Source organism: Pogoniulus pusillus, chromosome 13, assembly GCF_015220805.1.
Source record: "Pogoniulus pusillus isolate bPogPus1 chromosome 13, bPogPus1.pri, whole genome shotgun sequence".
In the NCBI taxonomy this organism is placed as follows: domain Eukaryota; kingdom Metazoa; phylum Chordata; class Aves; order Piciformes; family Lybiidae; genus Pogoniulus; species Pogoniulus pusillus.
Genome location: NC_087276.1, coordinates 23,640,257 through 23,662,750, shown reverse-complemented (window position 1 = coordinate 23,662,750; position 22,494 = coordinate 23,640,257). Strand labels below are relative to the sequence as shown.

Below are 22,494 nucleotides of genomic sequence, written 5' to 3'. Positions count from 1 at the left end.
GCTGTGTCCAGTTCTGGGCTCCTCAATTTAAGAGAGATGTTGAGATACAGGCACATGTCCAGAGAAGGGCAACAAAGCTGGTGAGGGGCCTGGAGCACAGCCCTGTGAGGAGAGGCTGAGAGAGCTGGGGGTGTGCAGCCTGCAGAAGAGAAGGCTCAGGGCTGACCTCACTGCTGTCTACAGCTACCTGAAGGGAGGTTATAGCCAGGTGGGGTTGGTCTCTTCTCCCAGGCAACCAGCAACAGAACAAGGGGACACAGTCTCAAGTTGTGGCAGGGGAAGTCTAGGCTGGATGTTAGGAGGAAGTTGTTGGCAGAGAGAGTGATTGGCATTGGAATGTGCTGCCCAGGGAGGTGGTGGAGTCACCGTCCCTGGAGGTGTTCAAGACAAGACTGGATGAGGCACTTAGTGCCATGGTCTGGTTGACTGGATAGGGCTGGGTGCTAGGTTGGACTGGATGATCTTGGAGGTCTCTTCCAACCTGGTTGATTCTATGATCCCATGTCTGGTAACTTTCAATGTAAAGTGGCCTGATAGGTGAGTTTTAACATCCACCTTTTTAAAAACAAAACCCACCAAACCCAAAACAAACAAGAAAAAGCTGACCTGGCTGAGCAGTGATGGATGGAGCTCAGGAGATTGAGACAGCAGCATTTGTCTCCTCTCAGGTGATGGATGCAGGTTGATGTTCAGCCAAGCACTGGCTGAGTAGTGCCCTTCACCTTGGTTGGACTCATGTCGGGATTTTTTGGCATATGTCTGCTTCCCAAGGTTGCACCTGGTTTAAGAACAACAAATCTCTTGTCAGCCAGAAAATTCACACCCTGCACATCAGCAGAATTTCTGAAATGTCTGTTAATTGGATGATTGTCAATGAAATAAAACCTGGGTGCACATCTTGGAGCAAGTATTTGTTGAACTCCTAGCATGTGGATAAAATATTGTAAAGTTAACACATCCCTTCTCTCCCTTGGGAGCAGAGATTTAAATTCTCATTCCTCTGACCAAGAAAACAGAGGCAGGAAAGAAATTAATTTGCTCTGAAAAAGACCCCAACCAAAACAAACCCGAAAAGTCAATAGCCTTATAAAAAGGGTCAGAAGACAGAATCTTTTAGTTCCTGTGGCTTGCTTAAGCAATGTCAGGAATTTGGGACAGCACGAATCAAATAGTCAGCAAATTCCTGGTGCCCTAGGGTATTGAAAAACCCTTCTGTGGAAGGCTGCTAATTGCACTATGGGTCAATGCTTCGATATGTGTTGTTTTGAGCTGCTCTGCCTTAAACTGCACTGTCATACCAACCTGTAGTGAAATCCTTCAATCAACACTGATGCTAACAGAAATATCTGCTGCTCGTAGAATAGGCTTAGGAAAAGCTCAAACCCTCTTCCTTTTTGTCCTAAAATGCTTCAAGACAAAGCAAGAATCTCCTATAGTCAATGACCCTGAATCAACTGTGCAAAGCATCAGCCTGTAAACAGAGACATGAAGACCGAGAATGGTGTGAGCAGCAAGGCGTTAATGAGAGGTCTGTTCCCTTGCACTTCAGGGTCATTCAGAAGACTCTAGGAAAGGCAAAGGTTCTCTGCTGCATCTCTGCCAGGGTACAAAGAGGCTTTGCTCATGTATTTCAAACAGATGTCTTCACTTTGAGAGGGCACTGCTCTGCAGCTGGCAGCTGCTGGGCAGCTCCAGGTTAAAATGCTCTCCTTCCTCAGCTCCCAGTCTGTTGAAAAAGCCAAGGAGACAAATGATGAAGCTTTGGAATGCGTGAAGCAACAAGCAAGTATGAAACGTAGGGAAGAGAGTGATGAATATTTCAATGGCAAATGCAGCTGGTAGCGGCAGAAACTGCCGTTTCAATGGCAAATGCAGCTGGTAGCGGCAGAAACTGCCGTTTCAAACCGTGACTCTAAGCGCTGTCCTTTTGCAGGCACATCTGGCGAGCCCTCCTGGCAGCTGTGGAGCTTCTTCCTCTTTCATCCTAAAGCCATGAGGCACAGAAGTGTCCGCTGGGGTGCTCCAAGCTCTGCTCCAGCGCACCCTGCAGACCAGGAATCATTAACTTTAATTGCCTTTTCCTTTTTTTCGGTGAGAAGAGCTGCAGCGGGAAGTACCTGGGTTGTACCTCTGTGCAAGGAGCCGCTCTGTAAAACGCTGCTCATCCTGGGTACGCTTTAAAGTGGGACGTGAAGCAGCTTCCAGACAGCAGATAGCGGGGGAAACGTGGTGCCTGGGTTCTCAGTTTTGTGAGGTTCGGGGTTTTTTTTGTTTGTTTGGTATTTTTGGGTTTGTGTTTCGTTGTTGTCGTTTGGGGGTTCTGCTTGTTTTGTTGGGGGGTTTGTTGTTGTGTTTTTCGGGTGGGGGGGGGCTGGCAAGAGCTTTATCCTCCTGTCTGACTGTAACTTGGTCAAAGCAGTGGAAAAAACCCCACACCTTTTGTTCATGGGGGGGCTGCTTGGTGATAAAGTTGGGCTTTTAAACGGGGCGAATACAATCAGCATCTTGCTGTAGATGTCAAAGGCCAGCAGGACAAGGGAGGTTATTCTGCCCCTGTACTCAGCACTGGTCAGACCACACCTTGAGTGCTGTGTCCAGTTCTGGGCCCCTCAATTCAAGGATGTTGAGGTGCTGGAACATGTCCAGAGAAGGGCAACAAAGCTGGTGAGGGGCCTGGAGCACAAATCCTATGAGGAGAGGCTGAGGGTGTTTAGCCTGGAGGAGGCTCAGGGGTGATCTTATTACTGTCTACAACTACCTGAAGGGAGGCTGTAGCCAGGTGGGGAGTGGCCTCTTCTCCCAGGTAACCAGCAATAGAACAAGGGGACAGAGTCTCAAAGTTGTGTCAGGGTAGGTATAGGCTGGATGTTAGGAGGAAGTTGTTGACAGAGAGAGTGATTGGCATTGGAATGGGCTGCCCAGGGAGGTGGTGGGGGCACCGTCCCTGGGGGTCTTCAAGAAAAGCCTGGATGAGGCACTTAGTGCCATGGTCTAGTTGACTGGACAGGGCTGGGTGCTAGGTTGGCCTGGCTGAGCTTGGAGGTCTCTTCCAACCTGTTTGATTCTATGATTCATCCGCTTTCACCTCTCTGTTGCTAGGAGGGTCCGGATAGCGGACTCTGAACGGACACGTTCTTGACAGTGTAAGCGAACTGACACACCACTCACTGTTTCTTTTAACTCGCTTTCCAGAGAGGTGTCCTGCTCTACGCTGTGGCGGCTGATGGCAAAGGCCAGCGGCTACCCAGCGAGGCTGGCGACAACTCCCACCGTGGTGTTGGTGCTCGCAGCAGCGCGACAGACATCTGCCGCTGAAACCTGGCCCCTCCGCCGCTGTGGGCTGTGCCCTGGGGCTCCGTCTCAACCCTGTTAGGTGCCGTTACCCACCCACCGTGCTCTTTATTTTGGGGCGAAAGCCTCAGGCCGCCGTTGGCACGGGGGTCGCCCCAGCACGGCGGCAGTAAGATGGCGCCGCCGGCAGCTCCCCCCGGCGCGGCGGGAAGGGGGGGGGGGGGGGGGGAAGGGCGTTGCCTGGCACCCGCCCCTCTCGCGCTGCCCCCTCCCTCGCTCCGTCGCGCGCCGCCGCCATCTTGCCCGGGGACTACCGGAGCGGCTGAGCTCCGCCGCTGCCTTTGCCTCTCCCCCATCCCCTCCGGCCGGGCTACCTTCTCCCGGAGATCCGGGGGGCCGGAGCCGGCAGGTAAGGCCTTCAGAAAGGGGCACGCCAGCCCACCCGCTCAGCCCGCTTCAGCCGGCTGAGGGCAGGGCATCTTCCCCACCTTTCCCCAGCGCTCTTGCCCCTTCCCCACACAGGGTTCCGCACCCTCCAGAAGGGGCTTTGTGGCTTTGCTCTTTCCTGAGACGTCCCTTTGTGAAGTTGGCGGGAGCTCCGTACCGTCCGCTGGCCCTACAGGTGAAGGGGAGCGGCGTGCTCGCTCCGTGCCGGGGGCTGCGGCGTGCTCAGGCCTCTCCCCTGAGAAGAGGGGAGGGATCCTCAGGTACCCACCATGAGGGGTGCCTAGATAGAGGCTTCCCCTCGGAAGGCATGCCCACCTGGCTCAGACGAAGGACCTGTAGGGAGGTGTGGGATGGAAAGATCGGTCCCGCCTTTTAGCCCAGTAATAAAGGTTGAGACCTTCTGGGCCGAGAGAATTCACATGAGATAGGTGAATGCTCATCTTCCCTCCTGCCCCTGGGGATCAGTTGTTTCGTACCACGGTTATCCCCTACTTCTATGATTTCTGTATGGATATTCTGAGTTCAGTGGGAGTAGGGCATCATGTGTACCCAGTCCAGTGGTTGTTATCGTCTTCATGATGTGTCTGTGTAACTGTGTGCAGCCCACAGGAAAGAATAGGAGTCTGTGGGCTGCAGCTTACACTGTGGTGCATGTGTTCTCCCACATCCGAAGCAGCCTTGGAAGATTTGTCCATCACAAGCCATCAGGTCATAGAATCAGTTAGGTTGGAAAAGGTCTTTAAGATTGAGTCCAACCGTTCACCAGCACTGCCAAGTCCACTGCTGAAGTGGTCCCATGTGCCCTTGTGGAATCATGTCTTTACACACCTAATAAAGTTTTGTGAACTTGCTGCCATTCCAACACCTCTTTCAAGGTTGATATGTCAATATTGCTTTACAAACACAGTTTCCACACATAGACATGCTGCAACCCTGTTGCTACTAAATACATCCACAGGAAAGCCTTGGAGCTATGCTTATGTGAAGAGCTGTGTTCAGTGTTGCTTGTGAATATGTCAGTATCATCTTGTGTTGTAAAATGCACACTAAATGATTCTTAGGAGCCCATTGTTTTTGTCTTTCATCTGATCTCATAACTCACCTTGTTCCCGTAGTCCATGGAGCAAAGAAGGTAACACAACTCGGAACAAAACCAGTCTTGAAACTGAACGTTTTTAGTAATATTGAAAGTTGCCTCTATGTTGATCCCATCTAAACACACAAGCAGAGTGCTTTCAGGTACTGGTTGAAACCTAAAAGCTTTTCTTGGACCTGCTCTGTGGGGTAGCACTGTTATGACAAATGATGGCCATTAGTTAACATCTGGGAGTCACAGAGAGTAATGTGCAGCAGCACAGAGTGGGGCACACTATCTCAAAGGGGATTTTAATTGTCTTTGAGTTGTTGAATACTTAGTTTGAGGGGGGAGAGAGTGATGCAGTAGAGCTTTAGGCTGGACGTCTCTAACCATGCTGCCTTTCAGGATTGTAAGCAAAGGCTGAAGAGGGCAAGGTCTTGTTTTAGTGGTGCAGTGGAATACAGCAGATTCTAGCAGAGTCAAGCCATCTGAATGTTTGGATACTATTGCTGAAATTGCTGCTCTTTTTACCCTGCTCCGTTTGGAACTTTTGTGACTGCTTTTTGTTCACAGCAATTCAGCAGAGCACAGATGCTTCGTGAAGAGACTTCTTAGGAAGCTCCTGCCTGTAGCTCTTAACTGACAGTGAATCTGGTAGAGTTTCTGAGACAAGATCAGGCTGAGCAAGACTGGTTGCAAAGGCTGACTGAAGGAATTTCTTTTTAGTGATAGGCAGATCTTCCTCTCAGCATAAAAAGTGTGGGGTTTTTATTTTCTTTTAGCTGCTGGTTTGGAGTATTTTACAGTTGATATACCATCAGCTTTTTGGGTTTTTTTACATGCAACTCGTAGACAGTTATGCATCTTTGCAGGGTAGATGTTTGCCAGGAAGGAAGTTACTGATTTATCCTAATTTCTGTTTACTTAGTTTTGAATTATGCCACTTGTAATTGATATTTTCAGTCCTCTACATAATGCTGAAAATAATAATGAAGGATTGGGCCATTTCTATAACAAGGTGAATTTGAGTCCTACTTTGGTCTGTCAGTAGCTGCTGGTCAATGTATTTTGTTTTGTTTCCTTTTATTTGAGCAAAATGTTACAGTTAAAGCAGCCACAGAAACGTGGTGTTGCAAAGAAGAAAAAAGAGAGTACTAGAATAGAATCACATCAAATCCTTGGTGAGATTGGTGGTTTGTGCCTTTATTTGGGAAATAAACAAGCAAAACAACCCCCAAACCTGTATAGATTTCTTCGTGATGTTTTTCTCCTGTTTTCACAGGAGAATTATTAGTATCAAAGAATGACAACAGCTGCTTCAGCAAGTGGATGCATTGTGCAAGAGGTCATTATTTACAGCTACCAGCTGTACTGAAATCTTCCTTACATTTCATCCTTATTTGTAAGTTTGTCATTTTTCTTTCCACGGTGAGGGAAAGATGGGCAGCTATGGAGATTGGCTTGGAAAGGCTACTTAGCAGTGCCAGCAGCCAGGAGCTCCTTGAGCTCAATTCTGTCACTGGTTGGCTTTGTGACCTTCAACATGTCAATAGATGTCACTCAGTTCTTGAAAATGAACTGGACAAGCAGGTGGAAAATAGAATCTGTGTCATTAGATGATACCCTGAAGAAAACATTGAATAAAAAAAAAAAAAACCCAACCAAACAATCCCTGTTGAAAGTTAGGAGCTTGTCTGTGGTGGGTCTTTGGAGCTTTCTTTTGGAGGTTGTGTGGAGCAGGAGAAGGCAGGTGAGGCAGATTGGAGTCCCTTCTTCATGCCATCTTGTTAGGTGTGCTGAGCTAGATCAGTAAGTAGTGTGGCTGATGATGGGTCATGACATTCTGTAAGGATACAGTCCTGGTGATGTTTAAAATGGTCATAACAAGGACGCTGGAAAATACAGACAAGGGAAACTTCACTTTCTAAACAAAATGTTTCTCTTGATTTTTATCCTCTTGGCTCTAATAAGCCTTTGATCTCTTGCAGCCTGTAGAAGCAGCAAAACAACTTAGGTTTGATGTTTTGTGTGCCATCAGCTGAAATTGGGGCCATCATGAATATAACCAAGGGTGGACTGGTGCTGTTTTCAGCTAATTCCAATTCGTCGTGCATGGAGCTGTCCAAGAGGATTGCTGAGTAAGTAACATCTGTAGTTGGAATCTTGATGTTATGATGGGACTTAATATTACTGACAACCGATTTCTCTGTTTGAAGGAAGTTACATGGGGAAACTGTGCGAGCATTTTGGTGCTTTCAGATAATGCACAGCCTGGGACACATCGTGTGTGGGCTGAGGTTGAGGTGTGGAACAGGGAACTTGTCACAACATCAGGTGTTGGAATAATGTGTTCAGTTTCATTCCCCTCACTTCAAGACATTGAGGGGCTGGAGCATATCCAAAGGAGGGCTTGGAAGCTGATGAAGAGTCTGGAGAATAGGTCTGGTGAGGAGCAGCTGAGGGAGCTGGGAGTTGTTTAGCCTGGAGAAAAGGAGGCTGGTGAATGACCTCTTGTGCCTCTGCGGCATCCTGAAAGGAGGTTGTAGTGACATGGGGATCTGTCTCCCAAAGAACAAGAGAGACAGGAGAAGAGACAGGAAAAGTTGTACCATGGGAGATGTAGGTTGGATATGAGGAAAAATTTCTTCCCCATGATGGTTGTCAAGCCCTGGAACAGGCTGCTCAGGGCAGTGGTAGAGTCCCCATCCCTGGAGGGGTTTCAAAACTGTGTAGATGTGATGCTGAGGGACATGGTTTGGTGGTGACCTGGCAATGTTGAGTTAAATGTTGGACTTGATGATTTTCAAGGTCTCTCCCAACCAGAACAATTCTGTGAAGCTGCCACGGTTAGCAGGAACATTTGGTATTTAAATAGATCAGTAACAAAATGTGTTTGGTGGCAGATTGTGATTTGCTACAGTATTTTATAGAGAATATGTGGGGAAAATTAGTACTTGGATGGTGATAAATAATCCTGACAGAAGTTTTGATCATTTTCTTCCTTCTGTCATAGTAGCATTTTCTTAGCTGGCAAAATTGCATCTATCTATTCACTGTATATTTGGTATGGGGATGTTTGTTTGGCTCCAATTGTGTGAAGAGCCACAGCAGAACTTTTATAACTTAAGGAATTTTTTATCATGTTACTACAGTGGCTGTTAGGATGTGTAACATCCCCAGGATGGATTTCTTCCTGAGGCTTATGTACTCAAAATTCAGTGTGAATAGGAGGAGAAAGGAGAATGCAGAGGAGCTCAAGTTACACGTGGCAAGGACTTGGGCATAAGCACACGCCATACCCTATTGTCTTCTTAGTGGTGAAACCAAGTTTGCCTCTCAGACAGTTGTTTGTCATTAGCCTGTTCTTTGCCTGTTGTGTGAAGAAGCTTTGCTGCACTAATACTGGTGTGGAATAAACATAGGAGACATTAATCTTCCATTATTCATCAAGCAGAGTTCGCTTCTGTTTCCTATTCGCTCCACACTGACATGTTCTCTGTAGAGAAGAACGATTTGAAAGCGGTCTCTGGAGCATTGTGCTTGTTGCCATGTGTACGTACATGGCATATGCTTGTAGATAGAAACACATACTAAATATTAGAAGTGATTTGGTAACCAAGCATCATTTTTTTGCACTGCTTACTCTTCTGAGCTGGACTTGAAAATAAGTTCAGTTTAGCCTGCAGTGCTGCTGCTGGAGATTGTAGATACTCTGTTAGGCAATTTCCAGTGTAATTACTAGGTTTATGGTTTGGGGTTTCTATTCTGGTTTTCTCCTGTGACAAGCACCCTTTTCAGTTACTTACTGTGTTGTATGGTGGTTTGCCTTTCTTTTACCCACACTAACTTCTCTCTACTCCCGCAGACGCTTAGGAGTTGAGATGGGGAAGGTTCAGGTATACCAAGAGCCAAACAGAGGTGAGTGTTTCATTGGAAACTTCCATAACTATGTCAGTATATTGGATAACTTCTTAGACTCTGAGTTTTGATGTTGCAAATATTACATATTTCTCTTCTTGGCAGAAACAAGAGTGCAAATTCAAGAGTCTGTGAGAGGAAAGGATGTTTTTATCATCCAAACAGTTTCAAAGTGAGTAGCTGTTTAAAAACTGCTTGCATTTTGACATGGACTGTCTGTAGCAGTGCTTCTGGTTTAGGTTTTCTTTGCATTTTATATATATGATACAGTGCAATAAGCTTGGATTAATTAGATAGGGGCTTCTCTTTGTGGAGTTTTTGTTATTACTGGGTTTGGTTTTTATTTATATGTGCACAAAGAAGACTTCAGTGGAAGCTAACCTCTTGTTTGGATGTTTTCAGTTAATGTGTCAATTAAATTTTTCCCCAGGTCTCTGCACCCTCTCTTGCTGGTGTCACCCTCTCTAAATTCTTCCCTTTTCAGCTTTCTCATTTCCAGCACTGTTACAAAGTTCCAAGTGAAGGAGGAGCATTTTCTGAGCAATGTGTCCTCCGATTCAGAATTTTGTTAAAAAGAACTTTACAGAAGCTAAGACTTTTTTAATGATGAGTCTCTTAGCTCATGACCAGTTCTCATCTAAAAAGATACCCACCTCAATCTTTTCAGGACAGAAAAACAGATGGTAATTGTTAAACATGTAGCCCACTGTTTGCTTGAGCAATGGATGTGTTGTGAAGTCTGAAACTTAAAGCCTATCTCTATCAATAAATAAAGATATTTTTGTTTGTGAGCAACAGAAGATCTGGGGGGTAAAATTATGGGGTATTTTGTTACAGCAGCATGCCATATGACTAAAAGCCTGAAAATGGTATAATTAAACTATCTGACTTGCCCAAAATAGCCAAGTGAGAGAAATAATAAAGTGTAATTTTAGTGCTGAGTGCAAGGCACTTGCTGTCCTGAGGTGTGTGGCTGGATTCTTAGTGACAAGCACTCTGTCACCATATGCTGTGCTGCCCTGAAGTGGGTACAGATTTTGTGTTGAATGCAGATTTTTTATGCACAATATACAAAACTAGATGCTTTTCATTCCAGAGATGTGAATACTACAATCATGGAGCTCCTGATCATGGTGTATGCCTGTAAAACCTCCTGTGCCAAGAGCATTATTGGAGTGATCCCTTACTTCCCCTACAGCAAACAGTGCAAGATGAGGAAAAGGGGCTCTATTGTGTCGAAATTACTGGCTTCAATGATGTGCAAAGCTGGTAAGAGCACAAATTGTTACTAAATAATCAGGGCAATGGATGGACCTGCTGTCATCTTTCAGCTGTAGAGAACTCTGAACAAGTTGGAGCTTATTGAAAACAAGTGCCAAGTTTTCTGTGAGTGTAAAAATCCACACAAAAAGGAGAATGGAATTAGAAATGTTTCCAAATGGCAACTTCATTTAACCCCAAACTTGTGACAGCCATTTTACATTGTGTCCCACTGTGCTGGCAGGATGAGCCTGTTGGACTCTGCTGCTGTGGGCTGTGGTATCCATCTCATAGTCATGCTCTTTGTCTCTGTTAACACTCTCAAACAGTTGTTCTTTGTCCTTTTCAGCCTGTTTTTTTTTTTTTTTTACCTGTTGGATGAATGAACAAGCTTCATATCTGTGCTTTACATTTGAGATTACATGAGAAGACATTATTCTTTTTCTGTTTCTTTCACAGAATGTTAGGGGTGGGGTTGAACTTTCTTTTTTGTCCTTGGGATGAAAAGAACAATGACAATAGACACCTTGTGGTCTGCTTTCTTGGTGTGAGGGAACTGTTCCAATAATTACGATTTAAGGCCGTTTTTCAGGAGTTTGAGACTCTACCAATAGCTGGGCAGGGGAGGTCTTGCTGTGTGGCAGAGAAGTTTATCTCTTGGTGGTCATATTGTCACTTGTCAAATGGAGAAGGATCTTACCTGCCTCAGTGTGGCACTACTGAGTCAATTATGTGGAGTCTTAGGTTGTTTTGAAAGGACACTGCAGAAATCTTCAAACATGATAATGTTGATGTGCTTAAGGGAGATAAAATATGCTGCATATTTTAACTAAGGTTAGAGTGCTTCTTCCAGTGCAACTTAGAGATTCTCTTCTGGACAAACTCCAGTTAAACTTCCTAGACAAATAAAGACTGTGTCTGCTGTTCTCTCTTTTCCTGATGTGCTTTTTGTTTTTCAAAGGGCTAACTCATCTCATTACCATGGACCTACATCAGAAGGAAATACAGGGCTTCTTCAACATTCCAGTTGATAACTTGAGAGCATCTCCATTTTTACTACAGTACATCCAAGAAGAGGTGAGGAAAGGCTGCTATTTTAAATAGCTTTTAAAATTATATATAAAAAATAATTTTTTTTTTTGGGTCACATCTTGTGACTTCTGAAAGAGATTCCTCTGAAACACTTCACACAGAATTTTAAAAAGGGGGGAAAGTCACACTGGGGCAATTGGTTCATTTCTTCCCAACAGGTCTAAGTTTTGCTGTCATCAAAAGCTGGTGCTTCCTTCTTAATGCAGCAGTACTCTTCTGTCTTCTCAGATAGATTCACCTAACTGTTATATAAAAAAATAGGATTTTCTTGCTCTTAATACCCTCTTCTTTTCCTACTTTCCAACTTCTTTGACACATATAGGTCTTGTGTAGGTGTGATGTATATTTCATTATGAAAACCCTTTGGAAGTTAAGTTGTAAACTAAGAGAAAGCCTATCGATCGTGCTCTGAAAACAACAGGTGACTTTGGTGTGGAAATCTTCACCTGCTGTTTGTTCAGCGTGTCTTGACTTGAGGAGCTTAACTTCTGATGGTCTGAGCGTCCCTTTCTCCATCTTATTTTTACAAGTGCTTTGAGAAGTGCTGGTGGTGGATTTACACAGACCAATTGTGCAAATGATAATTGTAGGTATAAGGTGCAAATTATGCTTCTGACTAATGATGATTTGGAATAAGGCTAGTGCATTCTTCCTAGTGAGAGAAAAGGTTGAACTTGCTCTTACTTTTGAATCTAACCTGGTTTGTTTTATAGAGATTCAAATGCCCCTAAAAAATCAACAAAAAATGAATGCTAGCCCCCAAAACAACACTATCTTAAGAAAATTATGTTGGTTTAAAGCCTGTTTGGGGAATCAGTTTACCATTAATCAATTTCATTTGGTACTGGATTCAGAGGGTGATAGACCAAAGCTCCAGCCTCTGGCTTCTTAAAGTTCATTCATCTCATATACTGGGAGTGAAGTATTGCACCTTTTAAGCACTTCATGAGTTAAAAAGGAAAGTGGAAAACCAAATACACAAACACAGGACAAGTTGTGCTTTTATGCTACTTGAACATACAGATTCTGGTGGATGACAGGATCGTGTTCCTGGTTTATTCGTGGAGCACATTCTGATGTGTGAGCTTTACAAAGAACTGTTGCAGCTTTGAGGTTGATGCTGCTGTGCAGTCTTAACACATGAACCTCCATAGACATCTCCTGGAGTATGTGTAGAAGGATCTTAAAAGACATTTCCAGACTTAATTTCTTCATTCCTCTGTTTGTCCATATGATGAGTTGCTACAACTAGAGTTGACTGAATGTGTCTGATCAAATGGGATCTGTATTGGCAGGAACCATATTGAGCCAGGTTATTTTAAGTGTATTTTCTTAAAGGTTTCATCCAGTGCTTCTCAGGAAGAATTCAGTCTTCATCTGAAGTTCACAGTGGCAGCAGCTTTGTTGTACATCCTGCTGTGAATGCCCAAGTGTGGAAGAAATTTCTAATAGGAGTTGTGATGAGGTATATGGAGTAGCATGAGGCAGAGTCCAGCTTGGTAAGAATCGAGGTCACTTAAAGCATTTTGCTGGAAATTAAGAAGATGAGGGACTGTAGTTGTTCTGTGATGGGAATTTATGTGTAGATGTGGAGAGAATTACTTGGTGTTCTGGGTTGGAGAGAGTCCAGTGAGTGAAATGGAACTGGCATAAAAATAATACAGTGATTTTCCTTTATGTACTTAGCAAGTTTTCAGTACTTAGTGTCTCCTCTCTTTCCTCTGTGTGCATGTTAATCTTATAGTGATGTAGCTCTTTGTTACAAGGAGTTGTTGATGTCTTACTATCTGCTGGATGGCGTTTCTGGCTTTCTGACTTCATTTTTGAAGAGCTGAGAACAAATTTGATAATTTGGCAGAGGGAAAATGAGGCTGTGATGTCTGAACAAGATCAAAGCCTGTATTATGTCAAGTGACAGGCCCTGCCTTGTCCATACCTTCCATCATGTTAATCTTTGGAGCCTGTTGTATAACTAAGTGTTTATAAAGGACAGAACATGCTGAATTCCCAGTATTCTAGGTGGAGTTAGTAGCTTTGTGGATTGTTAATACAGCCTGACATGTCCACAGAAAATCTCCTGTTTTCAGCTGGTTAGGCCCATGCCCCAATTCAGAACTTAGGGTTTGGTTTTTTCCCTTTGCTGTGCCCATTTCAGGCAGAATGTTTTTGGAAATGTTGATTCTGCTTGAATTCCATGTTTGAGAATAAGGTCATGGAAGAACTTACCTTGCTTGTGCTAGGAAAAAACTCAGATATTTATTTCTGTGCTCTGCATCTGGGATTTGACATCGGACAACTGCATGTCAGGGCACCACTGCTCCAAATAATTCATGGGTGTTCAGTGAAGAGTCTGCCCCTTAAGAAGGGGATTCTGAGGATTGGGTCTGCTCTGTAGGGCTTTGCTTGGTGCTGCAGCTGAGAATGGCTGTGGGCTGTTGCTACAGCAGCTGATAGGAGGGTAGACAACTGATAGAAGGACAGACAGGCTCTCTTCATGCTGCTTTTTATGGCAGACAGAGCAGGAAGGCACAGAGTTTGAAAGGAGGAGTTAAGGTGGATGTTAGTGGGAGCACAGATTGCTGTTGGAGAGGAGAACTCAAGTCTAAATGGTAGAATGCTTGAGAAATTGTGGACAACAGAAGATGAGTCTGATGTAGAATTGCTATTTGCAGGGAAATGGAGACTGGAGACTAAGATATGAAACTTCTGTGGAATGGGGACTGAAATGCTGCTTAAATGAAGAGAAGTCTGGAGGGAGAATGGGGGAAGTTCAGGGACAGCAAATTTTGGAGCAGATTATAAAGACTTGGCTAAGGTACCTATCAGACCTCAAAATGAAGTCCAGACTTGACCTTAGCGCTCAACAGCATTCTCTGGTGCTGCTTTGTGTAGGAAACAGCGTGCAGCAGTATCAGCCTGTGACTCCAGGACCATGGTCCATGCAGAGTCAGTAAGATGTGATGAGTGGTGGAGGAGTATTGCTTTTTGTCTGTATTCTGAAAAAACCCCTTAAAACTAGAAACTAAATGTAACACTCTGTTTTCAGGTGGTTAAAGACAGCCGAGTGCATGCAGCACAAGTCGAACAGGAAACTTTATTTTTTGATGGTTTCCTGTTACTTTTCACCCTTGTAGCCCTGGTGTTCTTCTGAAGCAGTTGCTTTGTTTAAGCTGTAATGTAACATCATGTTCATGAAAGGTACACTTTTATTACCTGAGTTTTCTAAATAGCTGCTTTTATCCAGCTGTGAACTCTGATCATGTGCTGTGGATTCTTCAGGTTGCTTTCTTAGGTTAAATGTTCGATGCTTAAAGTTTTTTCTGGCAAAATAAAGTTCTCTGATTCTAATTGAGTTGAAATTTGTCTAAAGATATGAAGTAGACATTGCTATCTGTTATTTGCTACAGATACCAGACTACAGGAATGCTGTAATTGTGGCCAAATCACCTGCGTCTGCAAAGAGGTGGGTAAGATCTGCTCTCTTGTGTTAGAGCAGAAAATCTCTGTTGTGATTTTGTTCATAGTATCAAGGACAGATACCCAATCATTAGAAGCTGCAGCCTTCAAACCCCTCTGATGTGTTTTGACACATGTAGTTTTATGATGTTGTAATAAATCTAAGGATTTATTCCTTCCAAACAGAAGGATGGAGTGAATCAGAGAATCATTAAGATTAGGAGAGACCTCTAAGATCAGAGCCAACTCTTAACTCTGCACTAAACAGGTCACCACTAAACCATGTCGTTCAGCACCATGTCTCCATGGTTTTTTAATCCTTCCAGGGATGTGGACTGCAGCACTACCCTTGGCAGCCTGGGATAAGCCATAACAAACCATTCAGGGAAGAAATTGTTCCTCATGTCCAACCTAAACTTGTGCAACTTGAGGCCTTTTCCTCTTGTTTTGTCACTTCTTCCTTGGGAGAAGAGATCAATCCCCACCTGGCTCCAGCCTCCTTTCAGGGAGTTGCAGAGAGCCAGAAGATCTCCCCTGAGTGTCCTTTTCTGCAGACTGAACAAGCCCAGTTCCCTCAGACGCTCCTCTCAAGACTTGTACTCTAGACCCTATACCACCTTTTGCCCTTTGGATACAAAATTGATAGTGGATAGAATCATAATCATAGAATCAACCAGGTTGAAAGAGACCTCCAGCATCATCCAGTCCAACCTAGCACCCACCCCTATCCAGTCAACTAGACCATGGCACTAAGTGCCTCATCCAGGCTTTTCTTGAACACCTCCAGGCACAGTGACTCCACCACCTCCCTGGGCAGCCCATTCCAATGGCAAATCACTCTCTCTGTGAAGAACTTCCTCCTAACATCCAGCCTATACTTCCCCTGGCACAACTTGGGACTGTGAATCAGACCATATTTGTGTGTTTACGTTGTAAGTTTCCTGTTGTAAATTAAGAGAAAGGGTGGCAGTGTAACACCACTAATCCAGAGTCATTGCTGAACATGGTCATAACACAGAACATGGTTGTTCAGACCTGTGACTTACTGTCTAGCATGGCAAAATAGGATTTGATCTTCAAGATGATTTTGGTTATCATGTCCTTGTTGACTGAACAACTGTTCTTAATCCACAAAGCTTTTTGGTTGACCATTCCTGTTGTTTGGAATTACCGTGCTCTCAGTAGGTGGTGCAAGAGTTGGGTGATGGTTTCAGAGATGTTGCATTTACTGTGGTGACAAACCAATAGCTTGTTGAGAGCATTATCTGTACCTTCATGCCAAGGAGTTATGGTGTACTTTGTGAGAACAGTTTTGTTACTTTATTTAGCAAATCAGAAATACTTTAATTTGTAGAAGCATGATGAGGAGATCAACTTCTGTCATCTTTCTTTTCCAGTGCTTTTTATGTGATTTTTCTTTTGGCCAGTTATGTTATGTTTGCTGGTTTTTGACCATTTCTTCTACCTGGTGTCAGCATTGCCTCTGGGGTGTAGGCAGGCATTTGGTGAAGTGTTCTCATGCTTGTCAAATAACTGCACATGCCAGCAAGTTGTCTGCACATAGCTTTGACTGATCAGACAGATAAGTTGCCCACGTAACCGATGTGTGTAGGAAAGAATCTCAGAGCTGGGATGCTTTTAGCTTCTTCACATGTACCTCAGAGCAGGATTGGAGCAGTTACACTGCATTTGGGAAAGAGTAATTTGAGTCTTTCAGCCTGATGAAGGAAAGCTCTTTTCAGATGAATGCTTACTTGTGAGAGGGCCTTTGCTTGATGGAATTTAGAATGTTCTTGTGTTTTTTGAGTTTACTGGAAAATTAATAACTCACTGCTGTTACTTTGAATTTTATTTGCATTTAACTGATAGGGTTTTGCCTTCAAAGTCATAACTTGTAAGATAAATATATTTGTAATCATGATTTATCTGTAGTTAACAATGTGAAAAAATATCCTCACTGTAGGATAACCACAGGGCAGAAGATTATTGAGGCCTTCCAATACTTAGAATCCTCTAAGTAAGCTGGCAACAGGCATTTTTTTTAGCAGGGCCTGATGTGACAGGGCAAGGAGTGATGGTTTAAACTAAAAGGAGATTCAGATTAGAGAGAAGGAAGGAGAAGGAAGATTTTTTTTTTTCCCACACTGAGGGCGCTGGGGCCCTGGCCCATGTTGCCCAGAGAGTGGTAGATGTCCCATCCCTGGAAACATTCATGTCACTCTACAGCTCCCTGAAAGAAGCTTGGACTGAGGTGGGTATTGGTTTCTTCTCCCTACAATTTACAAGTGATGGGATGAGAGGAAATGGCCTCAAGTGGCAGCAGGGCAAGTTTAGGTTATGTATTAGAGGAAACTTCTTCACTGAAGGGGTTTTCAAATACTGGAATAAGCCTCCCAGGGAGGTGGTTAAATCCCCATCCATGGAAGTGTTTAAAATTTAGACACAGAGATGTGATGCTGAGACACATGGCTTAGCACCAGACTTGGTAGAGACTAGACTGGCTAAGGCTAGACACCAAACTCTTAGATGTGTGAGTTGAGGTAGGATCAATGTGCTGATTTTTACATGCTGCTTCCAGCATCTGGAATGCAAACACTTCCTATGAAATTCCTCTTTCTCCAACTCTCTGCTTTCTGCACTCCCCATCTTGACATGCATTTCTGATTTTAGTTGAAGAAATACTGCATGGTGAGAGAGCTTTTTGTTTGTGAGCTTGTAAAAGTCCAGGCTGTTGAACTGGTTTGTCAGGCAAGATGATTGTCCGGGTTCTCTTCTCTGTAGGAATCCAGGGTTATGTGCCAGAAAGCCAGGGATATTGGCTTATTTAGAGCACATCTTGTTAAAAATAAAGAACACTTGTGTTCTGTTTTCATCTGAATGGAGTTTTTGTTCCTATTAAATGTAGACAGTCCCAGACATCTAGGCTGTTCTTGATTGCTGGTAGATGAGCGATAGAATGGTTTGAGTTGGAAGGGACCATAAAGATCATCTAGTTCCAGTTCCCCTGCCATGAGCAGAGACACCTCCCAGCAGACCAGGTTGCTCAAGGCCCTGTCCAACCTGGCTTGGAACACTTCCAGACTTGGAGCCTCCACAGCTTCTCTGGGCAACCACTTCCAGTCCCTCACCACCCTTATGGGGAAATATCTTAATCCAGCTTCTTCTCTTCTTTGTAAGACCTGCTGAAACTTAGGCTTTCAGGAATGCTGAAGGCTAGGAAAGTTTTTTTAAACTGTTGGGCAAAACAGAAGGAAATGATCAGAGTTCTGTGGCCTGCAGCATTTATCCTGTCACTTCGAGGGCAGAGGGGTTACTTCCAGAGCTACTATTCTGACTCTGACAGGCCTGGTAAAATGATACTAATGGACAGGAGATTTCTTCCATGTGATGTAATAAAATTTTAGGATCATTTCCATTTTCCCCTCTGAAACTTTAGAGATGAAATGGCAACAGGTTAGCATTGTGTGTATGTGAGTTACTTTAAACTGAACGTGTTTGTGTTTTTTGAACCCTTTCTCTGCAGGGCACAGTCATTTGCTGAGCGCTTACGGTTGGGAATTGCTGTGATTCATGGGGAAGCTCAGGACGCTGAGTCTGACATGGTGGATGGTCGACACTCCCCGCCTACAGCTAAAAATGTAGCTGCTATTCACCCCAGTTTGGAGATACCCAGTAAGTAAGTTTGTGTATGAAAATGTTCATCCCTTGGTTTTTATGGTTTTGGGAGATGGGGCTGGCAGGGAGGGACCATCAGAATAGAACTGGGAGGTTTGAAGGCTCTTTTGTGAGAGAGATGATTATTTTTTTTCTTAGTAGGGTGAGAACAGATACCTTTTGGTGTCTTTTTGTCCATGATTTTAGTGCTAGCCTGTTTGTGAGGCTGTGTCTTTACAGCTAATCAGAAAAGCCCCTCTCAGGCCTCACTTTTTTTGCCATTTACCTTTCCTATTGGAATTCTTACTGGGTCACAGAGCCAATAAGCTGAACTATAGCTGGCTTTGTGTGTAGCTCTGTGTCTATAGTTTAGCCTGTATCTGAGGCTAAAATACAGCAGATGCTCTGTCACCCAATGACCCCTATCCAGGAGAGAAGGTGGATTGGTAAGGGGGGAGAAGACCCATGGGTTAAAATGAAAACTAATTTAATGAAACAACTAAACTGATACCAATGACAGCACAAAGTTGTAGTCAGCCCAGTGAAGGTACAACAGTCACACTGAATGGAAAGACAGCCCTTGAGAGAAAGACAAGGAAGGAGGCAGGAGCTCCCCATCCTCAGCAAACTTCCTACTTTATGCTGTGTGGTATTCATGCTCTGGGATATACCTGGTGCTAACTCAAAGCAGTTTTCCTGGTTGACTGCACACTGCTCACAGCCTTCAGCCCATGGCTGGTTTGGGATTCTGTCCCAGCAAAACCAGTACACTGTACAATATCTTGGGCCTTGCCAGAAAGACCTTGCTGGATGTAGATGTGATTGAGAGCTGTGAGAGCCAAACTTCATTTTGGATCTCAGTAGGTTGATTTGAACCAGTTGTGTCTGCAGGTCACTCCATTCTTTATGCTGAAATGAAGAATTAATTGACTTAGTTAAGAATTTGGGCATAAATAAATTTAAGCTTTAAAAAAAAAAAAAGCTACGAATTAAAATCCTGTTTGTTTTCCCAGCAGTGTTGTGATGGTTGAAGTATTTATTGTTTCACTTCTCCCTGTAAAAGTAGTGAGCAGACATTTCACACCTGAACTAAATTGTATAAACTGCCTCTTTTTTTCCTTTTTTACCCCTTTAAAATATTTGCTATTTCTCAGTGCTGATTCCCAAGGAAAAACCACCCATCACAGTTGTGGGAGATGTAGGAGGAAGAATTGCTATCATTGTGGTAAGTAAGGTGCCATCACTTCTGATAAATGATACTGAATGTGTTCAGGTTGCAGAAATCAAGTTGGTTTTCTGCTGAAGCAGCAACTAAATTTTGGTGGATGCTGGACTTTGGGCACTCCGTTTTGTGTACCATGAAGTGGTGGTGTGTAGACTTCCTGAAGCTGACTGTGGGAATTACAGAGTGATCCCTGTTGGAAAGCAGCATTTGGACCTTGTTTCTGTGAATAGACCAAATCTCTGTGAGGATGAGGAGTTTTCAGGGGGTGCTTGCTTACACATTAGATGAGGAGAGAATCACCTTGTTCCTACTCTGAGTTTAGAAATTCCAGTGAAGCAGAAATGATGCAGTCTCATGGTTCCTCTGAAGTGGAGTGTAGCCTCTGGGCTTGTCATGGAAAAGAGCAAGTTTCTGTTAGTTTGGGTTTTGAACTTCACTTTCTTTTGCCTCTTCCCTGCATGGAGCAACCCCTTTGTCCCTTGCTGTTGCTGTAGTTTTGGGACACTTTGCATTTCTGCTCTCACTTCCCATCTCGTTCAGGTGTCTGAAGAACAGCATCAATAAAAACATCCAGCTTGTGTTGACAGTCAGCTGTTACACTTGAAAATGATCTGATGTCAATCTGGGTGTGCTGTGTCCATCTGTCTGGGGACAGAGCCTGGTTTACGTTTGGATTCAATGTTCTGAAAGCTCTTTTCCAATGGAGACATTTCTGTACTTCTCTTTGGACAGGATGACATCATAGATGATGTTGACAGCTTTCTTGCAGCAGCTGAGACCCTTAAGGAGAGGGGGGCTTACAAGATCTTTGTAATGGCCACACACGGCCTCTTATCTTCAGATGCTCCCCGGCTGATAGAGGAGTCGGCGATTGATGAGGTGAGCCTGGATTCTGAATTGCTGACCAAATGTTTGGGGAGTTTTGAGTCAGAAATTGTCTCCTGGCTTGGTAAATGAAGTCACAAAATATAAGACTTTAGCTGGGAGGTTCCTGGTTTCAGGCTTTCTATTGTGGAACTGTATATGGGTGTGTGTATGTATATGGGTGTTGATTGACAGCTGCCTGAAAATGAGCCAGCGTGTGACCAGGTGGGCAGGAAGGCCAACAACATCCTGGCCTGGATCAGGACCAGTGTGACAGGCAGAACCAGGGAAGTTATTGTCCCCCTGTGCTCAACGCTTCTGAGGACACACCTTGAGTACTGGGTTCAGGTTTTGGGTCACTCACTCTGGCAAGGACATTGAGGGGCTGGAGCATATCCAGAGAAGGGCATTGAAGTTGGTCAAGGGTCTGGAGAACAGGACTGGTGAGGAGCAGCTCAGGGAGCTGGGGTTGTTCAGCCTGGAGAAAAGGAGGCTGAGGGGAGACCTGGCTCTCAATAGCTCCCTGAAAGGAAGTTGGAGCCAGGTGGATGTTGGTCTCTTCTCCCTCGTAGCAAGTAACAGGATAAGAGGAAATGGCCTCAAGCTGCAGCAGGAGATGTTTGTTGGATATTAGGGGAAACCTGCAAGGGTTGTTGAGGGCTGGAACCCAGGCAGGTGGTTGAATCCCCATCCCTGAAGGGGTTTAGAATCCCTGTAGATGTGGTGCTGAGGAACATGTTTTAGCCCCAGACTTGGTAAAGTTAGAGAATGGTTGGACACAATGATATTAAAGGTTTTTTCCAAGCAAAACGATAGTGTGAATATGATTACCTACATGTCCTTAAGCTATAACATAGGGAAAATGTGAGGTCACTCTGGCAGCATTAGGAGACTTCTCCCCTCAGTGTGAGGGATATTGCTGTAACTTCCTCTGGCCCCATGTGTCAAAATGGGAGGGAGGAAGGACAGCGCCATTAGTATCCATGGATACATGGACATCCCCTCTCACAGCTCTAACACCCTAAGTGAAAAGCATCACAGAGCTCCATCTGATCGCTTTCTTTCTGTAGGTGGTCGTTACAAACACAATTCCCCATGAAATACAGAAACTCCAGTGCCCTAAAATCAAGACTGTGGATATCAGCATGATCCTCTCGGAAGCCATTCGCAGGATCCACAATGGGGAGTCCATGTCATACCTGTTCAGAAACATAGGACTGGATGATTAGTGCTGCTCTAACGAACCCCCACCCCCGGCCAAACTGGAAGGGAACAGATGAGGAGCTGTGAAGCATCATGCTTACCTAAATATTTCCATTGAGCCACTTTTTTGTTTTCTCTTGGTTTCAGTGTCAAGGTAGAACAGTTTTAAAGAGCTTTTGGGGGTTTGTTTTTTTTTTTTCCTTTGCCTTTTTTGTAAATTTGGAGGGAGGGTGAGTGGGGAGCTAAACGTTTTGCAGAGAACTGTTCTAGTTGCTTTTAGGTTAGTTGCACTATACACAGGATGGGGGTGGGGGGGAGGAGGGAAACCAACTCCACACGACACTTGAGCAAGAATTTGGCTTCTAAGTCAAGCATTCCTTTCCCAAAGCTGCTTGCTACAAGTGCTTTCAGAGATACTCAGATGAAGTGACTGTATCCTATTTGCATTTTCCAAGCCAAAAAGGTTGTTCTGTTGTATGCAGTTGAGTGGTTTTGTAGGAGTGCTTTTATAGGAAAGCATATGAAATATGCACTTGTATTTATTTTCTGCGACAAAGAATAAAGACTTGTTTTGTGTCAGCTTTCTAAAAACCTCCAGGTACTAGGCAGTTGTCTTCTAAAGTGATCTAGGTCAGAGAGGTCTGGACAGCCTGGATCAGTGGGTCGTGGCCAGTAAGATCAGGTTCAGCAAGGCCAAGTGCTGAGTCCTGCACTTGGGTCACAACAATGCCATGCTCCAGGCCTGGGGCAGAGTGGCTGGAAGTTGCCTGGGGATGGTCAACAGTGGCTGAAGATGAACAAGCAGTGTGGCCAGGTGGCCCAAGAAGGCCAACAGGATCCTGGCCTGGGCTCTGTCCCTTTGACCACAAGTCTAACTTCTTTCAGCCAGTTCACAATCCACCTCTACCTGATCATCCAGACCACACTTCCTCAGTTTAGCTGTGAGGGTGCTGTGGGAGATGGTGTCAGGTGGTTTCCTGAGATCAAGATAAACCACATCCACTGC

General features: G+C 44.4%; 1 protein-coding gene across 2 annotated transcripts; it reads left to right on the top strand.

The window, feature by feature from the left end:
• Window positions 1-1,949: 1,949 nt before the first annotated feature.
• PRPSAP2 (phosphoribosyl pyrophosphate synthetase associated protein 2) lies at window positions 1,950-22,079 on the top strand. 2 transcript variants are annotated; one of them, XM_064153535.1, is made up of 13 exons: window positions 1,951-2,170; window positions 3,193-3,700; window positions 6,099-6,218; window positions 6,805-6,954; window positions 8,682-8,734; window positions 8,840-8,906; window positions 9,831-10,003; window positions 10,956-11,071; window positions 14,494-14,549; window positions 18,066-18,214; window positions 19,351-19,421; window positions 20,154-20,300; window positions 21,356-22,079. In XM_064153535.1, exons 4-13 carry the CDS (start codon window positions 6,836-6,838, stop codon window positions 21,512-21,514), a joined length of 1,110 nt encoding a protein of 369 aa, XP_064009605.1. In that variant the 5' UTR covers window positions 1,951-2,170; window positions 3,193-3,700; window positions 6,099-6,218; window positions 6,805-6,835; the 3' UTR covers window positions 21,515-22,079. The 2 variants fall into 2 exon arrangements, with proteins under 2 accessions (XP_064009606.1, XP_064009605.1); XM_064153536.1 differs by lacking the exon at window positions 6,099-6,218 and having other exon boundaries at window positions 1,950-2,170.
• The last annotated feature ends 415 nt before the right edge of the window (window positions 22,080-22,494 follow it).

Excerpts from the sequence above, each read along its gene's own strand:
- PRPSAP2 (XM_064153536.1), top strand. The coding sequence starts at position 6,836 with ATGTTTTGTGTGCCATCAGCTGAAATTGGGGCCATCATGAATATAACC. Across the intron at positions 18,215-19,350 it reads CCCCAGTTTGGAGATACCCA|TGCTGATTCCCAAGGAAAAA; the intron begins GTAAGTAAGTTT and ends GCTATTTCTCAG. Across the intron at positions 20,301-21,355 it reads AGGAGTCGGCGATTGATGAG|GTGGTCGTTACAAACACAAT; the intron begins GTGAGCCTGGAT and ends TTCTTTCTGTAG.